This window comes from Malaclemys terrapin, chromosome 15 (assembly GCF_027887155.1).
Source record: "Malaclemys terrapin pileata isolate rMalTer1 chromosome 15, rMalTer1.hap1, whole genome shotgun sequence".
NCBI lineage: Eukaryota > Metazoa > Chordata > Testudines > Emydidae > Malaclemys > Malaclemys terrapin.
Genome location: NC_071519.1, coordinates 27,574,768 through 27,591,293, shown reverse-complemented (window position 1 = coordinate 27,591,293; position 16,526 = coordinate 27,574,768). Strand labels below are relative to the sequence as shown.

Genomic DNA, 16,526 nt, shown 5'->3' with positions numbered 1-16,526 from the left:
AGGAGGAGACATTTATTATGACTGGGAGAGAAGCAGTGAAGCCATTCCGTGGCTAATGAAGTTCAAAGCATTGCTGTGCATTTTTTCAGGATTAAGATTTACTTGATACATCTCTCCATATTTTATAGACGGGACTAGATGAAAGTGAATTTAAATAAGGACTTTAGTCTGCACTTAATGATGCTGCTATTAGACTAGATTTGGCAATGTGTCCCCAGACATAAAGTTTTAAAATCAACCTTTTAAAATATTAAATTAATCTTTTGGTCTGCTAGATGGAATGATAAATAAAGCTCAGTTCACCCTCATTACCCAGTCAGATTCATGGGCTGGTTTAATATCTGGTAAAAATTTACTAGTCACGCAGTAAGCATGGGATGCGCAAAAACTAAAGACATAAAATGACAAGCCCTGCAGGGAATTAGGAATCTGCCACCTATATTTGAAGGAACTGGGTACTTTGTATAGGTGCCTCTTCTGCCTTCTTGATGGAATCAGAACTTCTTAGCTGACTGTCCTAGTACCTTTAGCTCAAGGAGCTAAGGTCTTGTGCTTTTGGAAAAAGAGGAAATGAGTTCTTTCCACACTGCTGCAATGAAGTTCTAAGTGGAGCATAAGTATAGTGACTGCTGTCAAGTGAGATGATCCAAATTCTTTCCCTGTTACCAACCTGAAGTTCCAGGAAACTAGAATGTTCGGTATACCATCCCAGGTATAGTCCTAGATGACCGACCACGTTTGCTGCAGCATCATAGACCACTATCTACTTTGGTTGCTAGGTTTCGTCGTGGTGTGCTGAGAGTTATTGCAGTAAGTAGAATTGGAATTGATTTGACTCCTTAAACAAAGAGGCAATTCTGCCTACCAGCTTTAAAAATATGGGGGATCCCATGCTGCTGGTGACTGGGGAGACAATGAGCTGTGATACACCTTTACCTTGATATAATGCGACCCGATATAACACGAATTCTGATATAATGCGGTAAAGCAGTGCTCCAGGGGGGCCGGGCTGCGCACTCCGGTGGATCAAACCCAAGTTCGATATAACGCAGTTTCATCTATAACACGGTAAGATTTTTTGGCTCCCGAGGATAGCGTTATATCGAGGTAGAGGTGTATTTATTCCCATCTACCCTAGATCTAGTGGGATGATGGAATCTAGGAGGTACCTGGTACCCACTCTCTATTCCTATCTCAGAGGGAGATAAGAGATGCTGTCAGTCTGTGCAGACTGGGGTGCTAGGAAGGCACTTATGTGCCCTGTGTTTAAGGCTGCCTTTGACTTTCTGCAATTTGCTGTGTGCTGGTGGGCCATTTTCTTTCCTCTCACACACGTGTTCTCAATGCAAGCTGTAAAGTTCGGGTGCATTCAGATCAAGAGTTTATGGAACAAGCCACAAAGTTCAGATCCTAGATTCCGAAGTCTTTGGGTCTGGAGGTACAGTGGTTGATTTACGCCTTCTCTATGCTGTAGTGATGGAAGAAGGGGAGTGAAAGGAATCCAAGAAAAAGTAAGTTGACAGTTAGCTTTTGGGGGTGTTTTCCCTCACGCACACACCAGCTTTTATAACACTGCTCTACAGCCAAAATGCTTCTGAAATAAATGTAGTCAAACTTTACTAATTCTGGGTCACTGAGAACGAAAATGATGCTTAAAATTGTTGATTGGCTCTAGTTTTCAAGATATGCTATTGGGTCAGTATATACGACTCTTGACTTGGGAATGGCGGAGGATAAGTGAGTTATAAAGGGAAGGGATCTCAATTTAAACCAAAAATGACTAAAATACATCTTTGACTGGATCTATGAATAAATCTATGACTGGGTTTGGACAGTACTTGCTTTTTAGGCAAAACAATGAATGATGCAATCTGAAGCTGGTATTGGGTCATACATGATATGAATTGCATCATGTTATTCCTAGAAGTCATGGAGGATCCAATCATAATGAAGCTTACATCACTCTGCTGAACAAATTGCCCTATATCAACTCTAGAAATCATACAGTATCATGCTCTCTTATTTGTCAATGTTTGATTTTGCAAAGGGACACATTTCTGTTTAGCCAAAGTGAGCAGAGATGCCTCGTACTTGTGTGAACAGTGCAGATAACTTCCGCTATGTTTGTGGTGAAGTGACTTTTGCATCACAAAAGCGCAGTATAACCACTATGGTTAAGAAAGCCTATCACCTTTATTTTGGCTGCAAAATTGGAGATCAGGACAAGAGGTGGGCCCCACACATATGCTGCAACACTTATGCAACAAATCTTCGCCAGTGGTTGAACAGGAAAAGAAAATCTATGCCTTTTGCAGTGCCAATGATTTGGAGAGAGCCAACAGATCATCCCAGCAATTGTTACTTCTGCATGGTGCCTCCAGTTGGGAAAGGTGTGTCAAAGAAGAAAAAGTGGACTGTGCATTATCCAAATATTCCATCAGCTATACGCCCAGTACCCCATGGAGAAGGACTGCCGGTTCCTGATGCACCAGAATCATTCTCACTTGAGTCAGACGAGGAAGAGGATGAAACTTCTGGTCCTGAACCATCAATGTCACAGGACACACATTTTCTCTCATCCTCCTCCTCTGAGCCACACCTCATAACACAAGGTGAACTGAATGACCTTGTCAGGGATTTGGAACTACCCAAGAGTAAGGCAGAGCTGTTGGGCTCCAGACTACAGCAGTGGAATCTCCTGGCAGGTGACTATTGCTGGACAGTGACAAGAGATGCTCCATTTAATGAATACAAGAGACAAGCCAAGAAGCGCTGAGTAGACACTGAATAGGACTAAACTATGTACATAATAGTTTTTTGCCTTTTGTTTCATAATAAATTTTATTTATAGAACCCTTTTGCTGATTTTTAAAGTGTTACATGAACAGGACAGGTGAAATATTATCATGTAAAGCAACCATAAACACATGAAAAGACCTAGGTTTACAATTTATGATTAAAGCAACAGAGGGTCCTGAGGCATCTTTGAGACTAACAGAAGTATTGGGAGCATAAGTTTTCGTGGGTAAGAACCTCATTTCTTCAGATGCAAGAAGTGAGGTTCTTACCCACGAAAGCTTATGCTCCCAATACTTCTGTTAGTCTCAAAGGTGCCACAGGACCCTCTGTTGCTTTTTACAGATTCAGACTAACGGCTACCCCTCTGATACTTGAATTTATGATTAAAACTCTACTATCTACACAATATACATAGACATAAAATGTAAAATCTTAAATATCTTAGAAACAGTAGCCAATCAGTTGTTTTAATTGTCATATTTGAATTCAGCACATCAAAATACATAATAAATAGCACATTTTATCTCTGAAGCAGACGACGTCTCAAAAATTGTAGACCAGTGTAATTTAAAATACCCATTATTAACTTTCAAAAATCCTGCAGTCAGAGTTCCTGGTCTTAGAAGAAAGTGCAACCTCCTCCAGTTGCATCGTGAGATCAAGATTGTACATGCTTTGCAGATAACGATGGTGCTTGTATGTAAGCAGAGCTGAAGAGCTGGTGTTGCCTGAAGGACTGGGAATGCTCGCCAAGACATCTGTGCAGAGAGACCCATCTTACAAGAATAGCTTCCATGTGTTTCCTTATCGGAAGCTGGCTGGATTTAACACCCTGAAAACTGGAGCAAAATGGGAAGAGGAGGTCCCTTAGTGGATCTATCTATACCCCTGCCCCCACCCATCTGTCTTCCATCTGTCCCCATACACACCCATCTGTCTGTCTCACTGATACAGATTTCCATCGTATCCAAGTACCTATAGTATGGACAATACAAAGTGAAGACCCCAATGCCTGTATCTACTCAATAAACTGATTTAATTTCTAAACAGTCTCTGTAATGTTCTCTCTCTTTTGCAACATTCCTGGTACAAACTATAACACGGCCAGGCAAATTTCTTGGGTGACCTAAAAAAATAAACAAATGGAAATGACTGGAAATCTCAATGTCACGTCTCTTTTCTACTCTGCTCCTTGTCCCTTAAGCTAAGTGCTGGCCCCAAATGACTGACGGCTTTACAGCTGCCATTGCAAAGTTTGACTTGTCTTCCACTAGCCCGTGTCATATAGAAGCCCAGCTGCCAAGTCGACACTTGAGCACGACATGTTGTTTTATAGTAAACGCCAGACAGGAGGGGAAGTGGAAGGAGTGGGGGGGGGGAGAAAACCTTGTAGTGCAAAGATGATTCTGCTTGTCAGCTGCCCAAACGCTCCAGAAACACATCCTTAATAGCCCCGACGATGCGGCCGCTTTGCTTGTTTTAAAATCACAACAAGCTTTCGCTGCGGGTGAAATGTGCCAGATTGGAGCGTTGCTCATTAGCAGCGACCAGATAGCTGCAAACTTTATTTATTTATTCGTTTATTTCTCACCAGCTTGCCAGGTGCAGCACTGGCTGGCATTCTGGGGCTCTCGCACTGAGCTGGGGAGACACCTGAGTAACTGCTCTCCGTCCATGGGCGGGCCTCTCCTTTCACTCCAGTGGAAGTTCCGCATGCGTCTCTGTGGAGAGAATTCTCATGCGAATTATCCCTGAATGGAGGGGAAGAAAGTGGCTTGCATGTCCTGAAGCTGGAGCTGTGTGAAATGAAACCCCAAATCTCAGTGGCCTGGTTGGGGTTTCATTATAAACTCTCAGCATAGGCCAGGTTGGTCTAAACGTTTCCTTGGGTTCCCAAGCCTTTGGAATGAACCGGGGTTACAGCGGTATGGGTCCAGCAGGTTGTGTCTGTGAGGGCTAGGTGGGATGGGGTACAGCCGAGGAACACAGGAGTGCCGGCATTGTGCCTCCCATAGATTGAATTGCATGAAGAGGAGCTCAAAAGCTGTGTATGCGAAACCCTGTAGAAAAAATGCTCCGTGCAAGCAGCTACGCCCTGCATGGGTCTCTCTACGCCCAAGGCAACCATAATGTGATCCTTATGTGCTTATCCCAGAATCATGTCTAGTTCTCAGCCTCTCAGCCTGAAACATCTGGCTAATAGGGCATCAGGAGGAAACTTTCCCTGGGGGCAGGTTATTCCATAACTGCCCACCACACGATTTTTGCACCTTCCCTTGAAGCAGTTGGTGTAGACCACTGCAGACAGAATAGTGGGCTAGATGGACCATGGGTCCGATCCAGCATTACAGTTCCTATGACAGAAATGCCATCACCTGGCTCAAATGGCAACTCCTTGGGATGACTTTGGGATCTTTTGGTCCCAGCTGGGAGTTTCTCTTTTTGTCCAGCCCAGTGGTTTTCAACCTTTTTTTCATTTGCAGACCCCTAAAAATTCTTGAACGGAGGTGCAGACCCCTTTAGAAATCCTAGACATGGACCCCCAGGGATCTGCAGACCACAGGTTGAAAACCACTGGCCCTAGCCAACATTCTCCTTTAACTTCCCATATGCCTTCTGCGTGTATATTCTCTTGTTTTCCCCCTCCGCTGTTAGAGCAGCACTGTGCTTCAGGTTACAGCCAATTTGCTTTATTTCATCTGTCAGTTCTTTCTCCCAAAAAAAGCTTCTGCAGCAAAGTGATGCATTTCAAAGCTCTAACGAGGCCCCCAATTGCTGTAGCTAGTATTTTGTGTGTGTGAGTGTGTGTGAGAGCGAGAGAGAGATTTACACCCACATAACTCTGTTTTGGTGGCTGTGATGCTGTTGTAAAACCAGTGTGAGGGAGATAAGCATCGGGCCCATTTGTATTCGCACACCGAAAAAAAATGCTCTCTCCCCAGCTAAGATTTAATAGCTAAGCCCTGCAACAAGCTCTGTTATTAACAAGACTCAGCAAACCATACTGCAGAAATTTTACTAACACACTGTGAAGTATTTAGATTAATGCCACTAAACTCCAATCTATTTTTACCTTCTAGAAACAAACAAACAAAAAGTGCACGATGATATCTCCCCCGCGTAGGACGGATTTGAATAGGCAGATGGTTTTACACTGCGCCTTGATGGACAGCAAATTTGGGCCCAGGAGATAAGATCAAGAATCAAGTGCCTTCTGTTGAAAAATATTTCTCCATCACTCCCACCCGGGCCCACTCGCTTCCGGAAATATCCAGACTGTGAAAGCTGATTTGCTGGTGTTAGTGCAGCACAGAGACTTTGTTAAATGAATGAACAAAGACTATTGTGTGTGTGTGTGTGTGAGAGAGAGAGAGAGAGAGAGTCATAAATCGCATTAAATCATAATTGTTCCGGTCATTCATACAAATCTTGGATCTGTCCATGGATCCAAGTATACAACACGCTACTGTATGCTTTGTACTAGGGTGGCACTTAGGACTCTCAATCAAGGATGAGGGTCCTACTGTGCTAGGCGCTGCACAGACAAGTAACAAAGCTCGGCTTCGGAGAGCTCACAATGTAAGTGTGAGACCAGACGAAACAGACAGAGAGGGTGAGGGTGGGTGAGGTGACGGTAAAACAAACAGAGCTTAGCGGAAATGCGCGTAGCTCACCATATGCCTACCCAGTGCCTGATGATCACACAAGACTTTAGCGGGACTGTGCCTGGGCGCAGGTTTCAGTTTGCCCGGATCCAGCTGCAAGATCAGGGCCTTATTTATTGATATAATTATCTAGCTGGTTCATGCCCTCATACAAGTATTGAAAACCAGCTTTGCAAACTGGCCAGTAAAATTTGCCAGGACAGTCGGGCTCTTCGCTTTCTGCCATGCTGCCCGCCACAGTGGAATGGTTAGGTTCTGCTCTGTACCGATTTCCATTTCTGAGTTGCTGACCTTTCGCCTTGTTTCCTAGCCGCCATTTTGGATGACCCGATGGAGTGCAGCAGAGGGGAGAGGCTGTCCATTACTCTAGCGAAGAATCGTATTAACCGTGCACCAGAGCGAGCGGGGAAAGCCAAAGTGGAGGTGGACATTTTTGAGCTGCTGAGAGACAGCGAATATGAGACAGCTGAAACCAGTACGTACATCACAGTGTCACCATTCCTTTCTTTGCCTGTGCATCTCCAAGTGCCTCTCTCTACAGCGGCATTGTAGGTGTCCAGTGGGCAGGATCTGCAGAAGTTTCCTACTGAGTGTGATGCCCACATTGGCAAATAATCTAATTATAATCCAGTGGAGCTGCTCACTGTAGTAAGCGCTACTCTGTCATGAGCACTGGAAAGATCAAAACTCCATATTCAGACACTGAATGGTTCTCTAGCTTTGATAGTGTCTTAGGGTATGTCCAGACTACCCGCCGTATCGGCGGGTAGCGATCAATTTATCGGAGATCGATATATCGTGTCTCGTTAAGACGCGATATATCGATCCCTGAACGCGCTCCCCATCGACTCCGGAACTCCACCGGAGCGAGCAGCGGTAGCGGAGTCAACGGGGGAGCCACGGCCGTCGATCCCGCGGTGTGAGGACCCAAGATAAATCAATCTAAGATACTTCAACTTCAGCTACGCTATTCACATAGCTGAAGTTGCATATCTTAGATCGATTCCCCTCCCCCCAGTGTAAACCAGCCCTTAAAGGCACAGGTTGTCACAGCTCCCCAAGTGAAGTAGGGTATAGGAACAGGGTATTCTTCCTTTTTAAAAGTTTTGTGTGCCCTCTAGTGGTGCTCACAAGCTATTTAAAGGGGTATTACCCTTTTCTCAGACACCAGATCATCATGCTGCTAAAGTTTACTGGCCGGCCACATTGCTACATATATGAGGGTATGTCTACACATACTGCACTACAGTGGTACTGCTACAGCATGTCTGGTAAAGACGCTCTATGCCGATGGGAGAGACCTCTCCCGTCGGCATAATAAAACCACCTCTGCGAACTGAAGAAGCTGTTCCGGGGCATAGTGCTGTGCACAAGAGTGCTAATGTCAGTGTGACTTACGTTGCTCAGTTTATTCACACCCCTGAGCAACATACGTGATGCTAACATAGGCTGTAGTGTAGACGTAGCCTGAAATTCACACGAGTACAAAATTTCCACTGCAGAGCTGTCTAACGGCAGATCTACACTAGAAAATTAGATTGACCCAGCTACGTTGCTCAGAGGGTGAAAAATCCACACCCCTGAAGGACGTAGTTAAGCCCACCTAGCTCCCCACTGCAGTTCTAGGTGGCTGGACCTCTCGGGAGGGTGGATTCACTACAGCGATGGGGGGTTGTAATGAGCATCTACACTGAAGCTGTGCCGCTGTAGCATTTTAAGTGTAGACATAATCTACTTAAAGCATGTCTAGGCTTGGAAAAGAAATAGGGTTTTACAACGTGTTAGCTAACATTTCTCACACTGACATCTTCTTAAATTCCACTTAGTGCTTGGTATCAGCAAAGCCAAACATGGTAGCTGGTCCAGTATCTTAAGACACCACTGTATTTGTTTACACTGGGTGCTAAGTAATTTTTTTAGACTGGTATGTTGTCTGTTAAAACTCTTGACTGTTTTCCGAGAGGAAATTTACGCCCTATATTGCTGTCAGTTTCCCTAATATAGATTAATTTGTAGTCTACATGTGCCCTTAAGGTTTGTGGCTTTAGATATCAGCTTTTCACATCCACATCCATGACTTAAAAGCTGGCTTTATTTGTATTTATTTTTTAACACTGAAGAGTGTTAATAAGTCAGATGTCACCTAAGTCCTTTGGTTAGTTGTAGTCTTCCCATCTCCTCCCAGCCCTGCCAAAATTCCCCAAACCTATAGTGACTGCCCCTTACAGAAACATGCATGGCTGGAAGAGACATCAAGAAGTCATCTAGTCTTGTACAAACCTCAATAATGAGGCAGAATTATGTATACCTAAACCATCCCTGACAGGTGTTTGTTTAACTGTTCTTAAAAACCTCCAATGATGGGGATGCCACAACCTCCCGAGGTAACCTGTACAGTGCTTAATTATCCTTAGAGATAGACAGATTTTCCTGATATCTAACTTAAATCTCCCTTGCTGCAAACTAAGCCAATTACTTTATGTCCAACTCTCAGTGGACATGGAGAAGAATTGATCACCGTCCTCGTTATAAAACAACCTTCCCTCCCACACCCTCCCCTCAGTCTTCTCTTTTCTAGCATAGTATAGCAAGGCTGTAATTCTCCTCTACCAGCTGGTTTTAAAAGCCCATAGAAAATATGTGAAATTATATAGAGACACAAGATGGGTGAGGTAATATCTTTTATTAGACCAACTTCTGTTGGTGAGAGAGACAAGTTTTCGAGCTACGCAGAGCTCTGCTTCAGATCTTTGTCAGCTCAAAAGTTTGTCTCTTTCATCAGCAGAAGTTGATCCAATAAAAGATATTCTCACCCACCTTGTCTCTCTAGTATCCTGGGACCCACATGGCTACAACAACACTGCAAACATTAAACGATGTAGGTTTTTAGAACAATGTCTATGCAACCCTATTCAATGACTATAGAACCCTATTGGTTTCATCTCTGTTTAGTTCTGTAGGGCTTTCCCTTAAGGGTGAGATGTAGGATGTTAAAAGTGGGCATTGGCTGGACATCTTCAGTAACTACTTTTCATAACCTTCGGCCTTGATTCCTGCATGGTATGGAGACCCCTCCATCGCCATATGGTTTAATGGGAGTTCCGATGCTCATCACTGCACGTGTGACGTCAAGCATCTGCTCCTTGATTCCCCAAACAGGCATTTATGATGTTCATGCAGCCATTTCTCTGCATTGGATAAATACCATACAGGTCAGGAAATACTTGCATGTCCATCGATACATCTGAGCCCATCACCCATGAGACAGGTAGGCTAAAAACTTCAGGGCATGCTTACATTACAGCTGCTACAGTGGCACAGCTAAGGCACTGCAGCAACATTGCTGTAGTGTCATAGACGCTTCCTACATCCACAGAAGGGCTTTTTCCATCTATGCAGTTAATCCACCCCCTCAAGGTGCATGGAAGAATTCTTCTGTTGACCTAGTCACATCCACACTCGGGGTTAGGTCAATCTAAGTACAGTACTCAGTGTGACATTTTTCACAGACCTGGGCAACAGAGCTAGGTCAATCTAATTTTTAAGCATAGACCCGGCCTCACATATGGCATCTCAGAGACTGTTTAAAGCATTAATCCTCTGCCTCTGCCTGTTGATCACTTTAGGATCCCGCATGTAATCCTTTCTGGTCCTCATGTCTGATTAGTGCCATGCTCATTCTGTTTTATTCCCTCATCTCAAGGCAGAGCTAGTAAGTAGAGCATCAGTCATGGGAGGACTTCCTAACCTGCTTCATTGTGAGCAGAGAGAAGAGGAGCACTGAGCAAACAGCCCTGGCTGTGTGGGCGTTACCAGGGTCCATTTCCCATTTGCACTCCTTGGGAAGTGTGTCCCACTCCAGAATACAGCCCATGTCCTTCCAGCAGCCCTTAGTAGGAGAGGAAATGAGAACGGTGCATTGTTTCCCTTGATTGTTCGTTTTGCGCACTTATTGTGTCACCTCTTTGAATTACATGGTAGCATTTTCTGTTCCTCTTTTCTTTAACACAAACCTCCTCTGTGTTGTTTAACCTCTGCCAGAAAACGGGCAGGGTTTGCAAGGTGGCCAGATTTAACGTGGTAAAAATCTTGCAGCCGATTTCCCTCTCCCTTACACCAGAGTACATTTAACAATAGCTGGTTGGAAGTTTTCTGACTGGAACATTTTTCTGTTGGAAATGCCGGTTCACCAAAAGTGAAATGTTTTGCGGAAACATGTCGATTTTGACAACATTTCGTTTTGGAACAAAAAGCCAGAATGGAGCATCCTGATGAGGTGACAATGTTCCATTTCAGCCTTTTCAGAGAAAAATGCTTTGAATTCCTATCTTGCAATGACTTGTCTTTTCATTTTTTAAAAAATTCTGAAACATATAGTGTAATATAAAAGAAAAAAGTGAAATCAGAAAAATATGTTTCAGTTTTATTTCATTTAACCCTAAATGATTGTTGTTCATAATTTTGTTTCTCAGGAAATTTCAATTTGTTTTGTTTTTGTTCTTTTCAGAATTAAAAAATTTTTTTTTTAAATAGTGGAATTTCCCGCAAAACAGGAAATCCGGTTCCTGCACACCTCTGTGATTAATGTCAAGAAAGTTATTCATGATTTGCATGAATGTTAGACGAGAACCAGGCCCTTTAGAGTTAAGGATTGCCTGGCTTTTTGAATACCTGACTTCTCAGCTTTAACATGATGCTAATGCTGTCATTGCATTTAATATTAATAAAAGTAGCTTAGATGTTTTAACCTATCACAGCAAAATTTTTGTTCACCTCTTTAATATTGTTCTCAGATTTCACGCTTTTTGAATTGCTCCAAAACATCACAGCTAATATATGTAGCTGACTGATTCTAGGAATGTTGCTATTGTAGCCGAAAAATGACATTTTGTATCACAGATGATTAACAATTTGAGAGAAGAAAGGCTTTTGTGGGTTTCTTTACATTTTATTTTAAAACTATTTTTCTTCTTCTTCTTTTTTATGTTGAGTGAGGTATTTTAATGCATGTGGCTACAAATATGCCATTCCTAGAACGGATAGAAAATGAACAGGTCTTAATCAAATTCATGCATGGTTTGCCACTGCCGCTTTATATCTAAAGGGAAGCAAATGTATCAACTTGTTCTTGTAAAGAAAGCATCTGTAAATTACTATGGTTTGAAGTAAGCCTGCAGTAAAAGGGTTATGGATGGGGCAGTTTTGTCATTACAGGCAAAGCCTGCTTTTCTCAGTGTGTTTGACTTTTCAAATCTCTCTTCAGAGATCCAAAATGGGCTGTTTAATCACATCTTTATCTAAACCACCTTCTCTTGAGGTCCAGGAAGGGACTGTTTTTCTACTGATCAATCTGTCTCCTGTGATCTAACGCATCTTCTATGAACCTTCCTTCTGCTAATCCAAACACCTAGAGGCTGTTCAGCCACTACCATGACCAACTGGGGGATTTCTGGCTTTAATGTACACACGAAAATAATATTTCTATGTGCTTAGCTGATGCTTCCATAGTCGTAGCCACATCATATTGTGCTGTGAACCCATCAGATTTCACAAGCTAAGCAGGGTTGGGCCAGGTCAGTAATGAGATGTGAGAATACATAGGATGCTGCAGGAAATAGTGTTGGCAATTTCAGTAAGTGATGGTCTCACTCGGAGTTAGCGCCCTAGTATTCCACTGGGGTCATTGCATTGCTGGAAGTGTCGTCTTTCAGAAGAGAAACAAGGCTTAGCCATTTGTGGTCAGTAAAGATCCCACAATGCTTTTCAAAAGAGCTCAGATGTTAGACCCCTGCCAAATTCCGGCTGGGGTAATTGCATTTGTAACCCCCTTGTGTAGTTTCATTTGGATTCAAGATTCTTCTTTGCTTCCTGTCCCAAATTGTTGTGAAGGGTTGCTATGTGTTGCCTAATAGCTGCAAAGGTCTTCACCTGAGGTGGATGCACTTACTGATGCGTGAAGTGTTTTCTATAGAGGCAGAGTTTATGTATGAATATACAAAGTGCTTGGAGATCCTTAGAAATGAAAGCCACCATCTTTATTAATTAGCTGTATGTATCTAATCTGAACTCTGTTAGGTTTTTTATTTACAGAAATCATTCCTTGCTCATTTAAAATGTCTCTTGCAGTTGTCTGAACATGCACACCCATGCTCGTTTCTTAGCTTTCGTATAAAGGTCCTGCTTCATTAGGGCCTGATTCAGGAAAGCACATAAACACCTGTGTCACAGAGTGAGATAGGTCTGTATCAAATGATATTGTGCAGTGTGCATTAAATGCATATCTAAACTTGTCTGAGGGCAACCTATTGAAATGCATTCCAGATAGGTGCCTTACCTGGGAAAAGGGATTGACACTTAGTTGAAGGACTATCACAGGGAAGCCATCAAGGTGGAAATCTGGGGCCATCAACTTTGAATGACTCTCCACCACGGCTTACTCCTGTGGAACAATGTTTTTTCTACACTTGGGCCTGCAGGTGGGGCCAGCATGACTGGGGGAGGAGGGCTGGAGCATCCCAGTGAAGCACACAGAGGAGAGACAGAGGTCTGGCTAAGAGCTGGGTGCTGCTCTGTGAGGGAGGGACTCCGCCTTGCCTGAACCTCTTGCAAACCTTGGACTCACACAAAGTGGTGAGATCAACTCAGGTGAAGGGGCCTCTCAGGACATCAGCTTTGTTTCCAAGATCTTTAACTCTTGAGTGCTTGAAGAGTTAGGTGTGTGTGGTTAAGAAATCCCTCGGCTAAGCCTGTGGTCCTTGCTTTCCTGCCATGCTGTCTCCAAAGCGGCTAACCTAGAAGCCTGGAGTGGACAAAAGTTAGCAAGGAAGCGGAGCAGAGATCCCAGCTCGAGAGCAAAGGACTGAAAGGTGTGAGGTAGGAGTATGAGAGTTGGCTTCTGGAAGAAGTTGGGAGCTTTCTCATCTGGAAACTGACTAAAGAAGAAAGTCAGAGGGAGAGACAGCCTGAAAATGAAGTTCGCTGGTGAATTGCTCTGGGCTGACCAGAATGGACAGTGCTTGAACTTTTATGTCTCTGTGTTAACCTACAGACATCCAGTGCTGAATTCCACTTGATTATTAAACCCTATTGTTTTGAGAACCACTGTTTGAGTGTCACTGCAAGTACTGGGGGAGGTGCATTAGTCCTGGAGAGTGTACAAGTCTCTAAGCAGGACAGGCTGAGCTGTCAGATGGCATGAAGTAGGAGGGTTGAAGTCCCGGAGGTTCAGTCTCTGGAGGCAGTGAGGCTTATTCTGAAGGAAGAGTGGGACTCCTTGGGGACCTGGCACATCGAAGGGTTTCCTCCAAGAGACTGTTCCAAAGCTGGGGGCGGGGGCATAGCACTGGTAACACAGGTGAAGATTGGTCCAAATCTTGGACTGTCAGCAGACTTATAGCAATTCATACCATCTGAGAATCTGGCCTGGAGAGTCTAGTATCTAAACAATATCCATCAGTTGAAGTTCCAAGTCTTCTATGCCAGTGACTGTGCTAGCATCTGTGGTTCTCTGGGTCCATTTTCGTCAGTCCAGTTACACCAGGGATGAATGTGGCATTATGTGGACAATTCTGCATCCTCAAGAGGGCTGGTCTCTGAGCACACATAGACCGGTGTATGTACTAGACTTAGGAGTCTAGACATGAGCTACCTGCTGCAGTTTGTCTTCATGGGTGAAGTACCCTGAGATAGGAAGACTGTTCGGGTTACAAGAGGTGCTCTCCTTACATGGTCTAATCCTCGGCCTCAGGCATCTCCAGTTTGTTGCAGTGTTTTTTCTCTAATTCCGTAGTATGTTTCACCCTGAGAGTGATAAGCTGCCTGTTTTTCCTCTGACAATCGTTGCAACTCAGTTGCTATGACTACTTAACCTATTCTCCCAGTCTCTTTGTTCTTGGCTACCTGAGAGACAAAGGGAAAGGGCTCGCCAAACTTTCTCCTGCATGCATGACAAAAATCCCCCCTAGGACTTTTGACTTATTCAAAGGCCCACAAATAGGAGAGGGAGCCCACATCTTCTTCCTAGATGCTGGCAGACGCCTGATACTCTCCAGAATAGCTGAACGGTCCCAGCTGTCACTAGGGACTGATGAATGTTTCTAAAACAGAATGCACAGTTTGCAAATTGCTAATATTCTTATTCAAAAAGGGCTATTCAAGAGGTATAAGTGTCTGCAAATTTCTAAGCACAGAGAAGCAAGTGCCAGATCCATGTGAAGTTGCTGGAGAAAAACATCCAGTAGTGGGTACACTAGACTGAACTGAGAGAACAAAACCAAGAGGAGATGTTAGCATGGCATTTACGCTTCCTATAAGAACTTAGAAATCTTACTGTGCATCCTGGGGACCGGAGGACTTGGTGGTTGAATATTGAGCCTTTCATCTCCAGGTTGTCTGCACAAACCCAGTCCAGGTCATTTGTGCCCACCTACTGGATGTTTGGTGTCCCACATGAAATGAATTTGATTGCTCTCAGTCACTTCCCCCTGGTCAAAAAACAACAACCCTCCATTACATCCTGGTATTTTGCGGCAGAATGGCCAGCCATTGAGTTGCTGGCTTACAGGTGGTTCATTCAAATCAACATAGAGGCAAATAGAAGGAGATGTATGTGGGAAGCTTGTACAGTACTTTCTTGTGTTGTATTGCAGACCGAGGCTTTCAGTGGTATTCATTTGCCATGTTTTACCAGTGCTAGATTGACACCGTTTTTTTAAAACCAAGAGAAGGATGATAGTGTGATTAAATTTCCCCAGTTCACCTGGTATTATTTTATCCTGGTTTTCTAAGGTGTGGATGTGTGTTTTTTGTTTTGTTTTCTTGGTTTTTTTTTTTTGCCAATTTTAGGATTGAACTTTTTAGGAGCAATCTCATTTTTCATTTTTAGGATGTAAATTTCAGGTAGGCTGGGATGATGTCCTGACTGACTTTGCAATGCACAAGGGTTTTTTTCACCCAAGGAACTCAGAGCTCTTTACAAACATGAGTTAAGCAAATCCTATAATCTCCTTGTTAGAGTAAGCGTCATCCCTATTTTACAGATGAACAGAGAGGTAACGTGACTTGCCTGAACTCCCAGACAGGGATCCTGAGGCGAGATTGGATCACTGCGATCATCTAGTCTGACCTCCTGTATAACACAGATCATCTGGACTTTTCTGAAGTAATTTCCTGTTTGAACTAGAGCAATTTTTTTTTAGAAAAATATCCAACCTTGATTTTAAATGGCCAGTGATAGAAAATCCACCATTACCCTTGGTTACTTGTTCCAATGGTAATTACCCTTACAGTTTAAAATGTGCATCTAATTTCTAGCCTGAATTTCTCCAGCTTTAAGTTCCAGCCATTGGATCTTCTTATATCTTTTCTGCTAGACTGAAGAGTCCTTTATTATCAGAGTTTTGTTCCCCATGGAGGTACTTATCAAGTGTGATCAAGTCACCCCTTACCCGTCTCTTTGTTAAGCTAAATAGATTGAGTCTATCACAATAAAGTGTGTGGTCCAATCCTTTAATCATTCTCATGGCTCTTCTCTGAATCTTCTCCAATTTATCGACATTCTTCTTGAACTGTGGACTCCGGAACTGGAGACAGTATTCCAGCAGTGGTCACACCAGTTTCAAAGACAGAGGTACTATAACCTCTCTTCTCCTATTCGATAATCTCCTGTTTATACATCCAAGGATCCCATTAGACCATTGGCCACAGTGTCGCACTGGTAGCTCCTGTTCAGCTGGTTATTCACCAGGATCCCCAAATCTTTTTCACAATCACTGTTTCCCATCATATAAGTATGGCTTGCATTCTTTGTTCCTAGATGTGTACATTTGCATTTGATTATGTGAAATGTTTACTTGTGCCCAGCTTAACAAATGATTGTGAGGTTAAGAATTGACTCAATGGAGTACAGACAATTCAGAGTTGTTGTTTTTTATGTACCTTCTCCAAAAGGAAACAAACACAAACCTGGGAGGAGCAATGTTGTTGCATCAACCAATAAATGACACATAAGTAAGCCTGCAGTCATACCACTTTCAGTTCTTACAACCCAAGTACGGACAGGCC

General features: G+C 43.3%; 1 protein-coding gene across 1 annotated transcript in view; it reads left to right on the top strand.

Annotated features, from left to right (window-relative positions):
- Positions 1–16,526, top strand: part of GRIK4 (glutamate ionotropic receptor kainate type subunit 4) — a 315,876-nt gene that overhangs the window by 194,514 nt on the left and 104,836 nt on the right. The window contains exon 3 of the mRNA XM_054005285.1: positions 6,775–6,939. Coding sequence (XP_053861260.1) covers positions 6,775–6,939 — 165 coding nt within the window. The remainder of the gene's footprint in view (positions 1–6,774; positions 6,940–16,526) is intronic.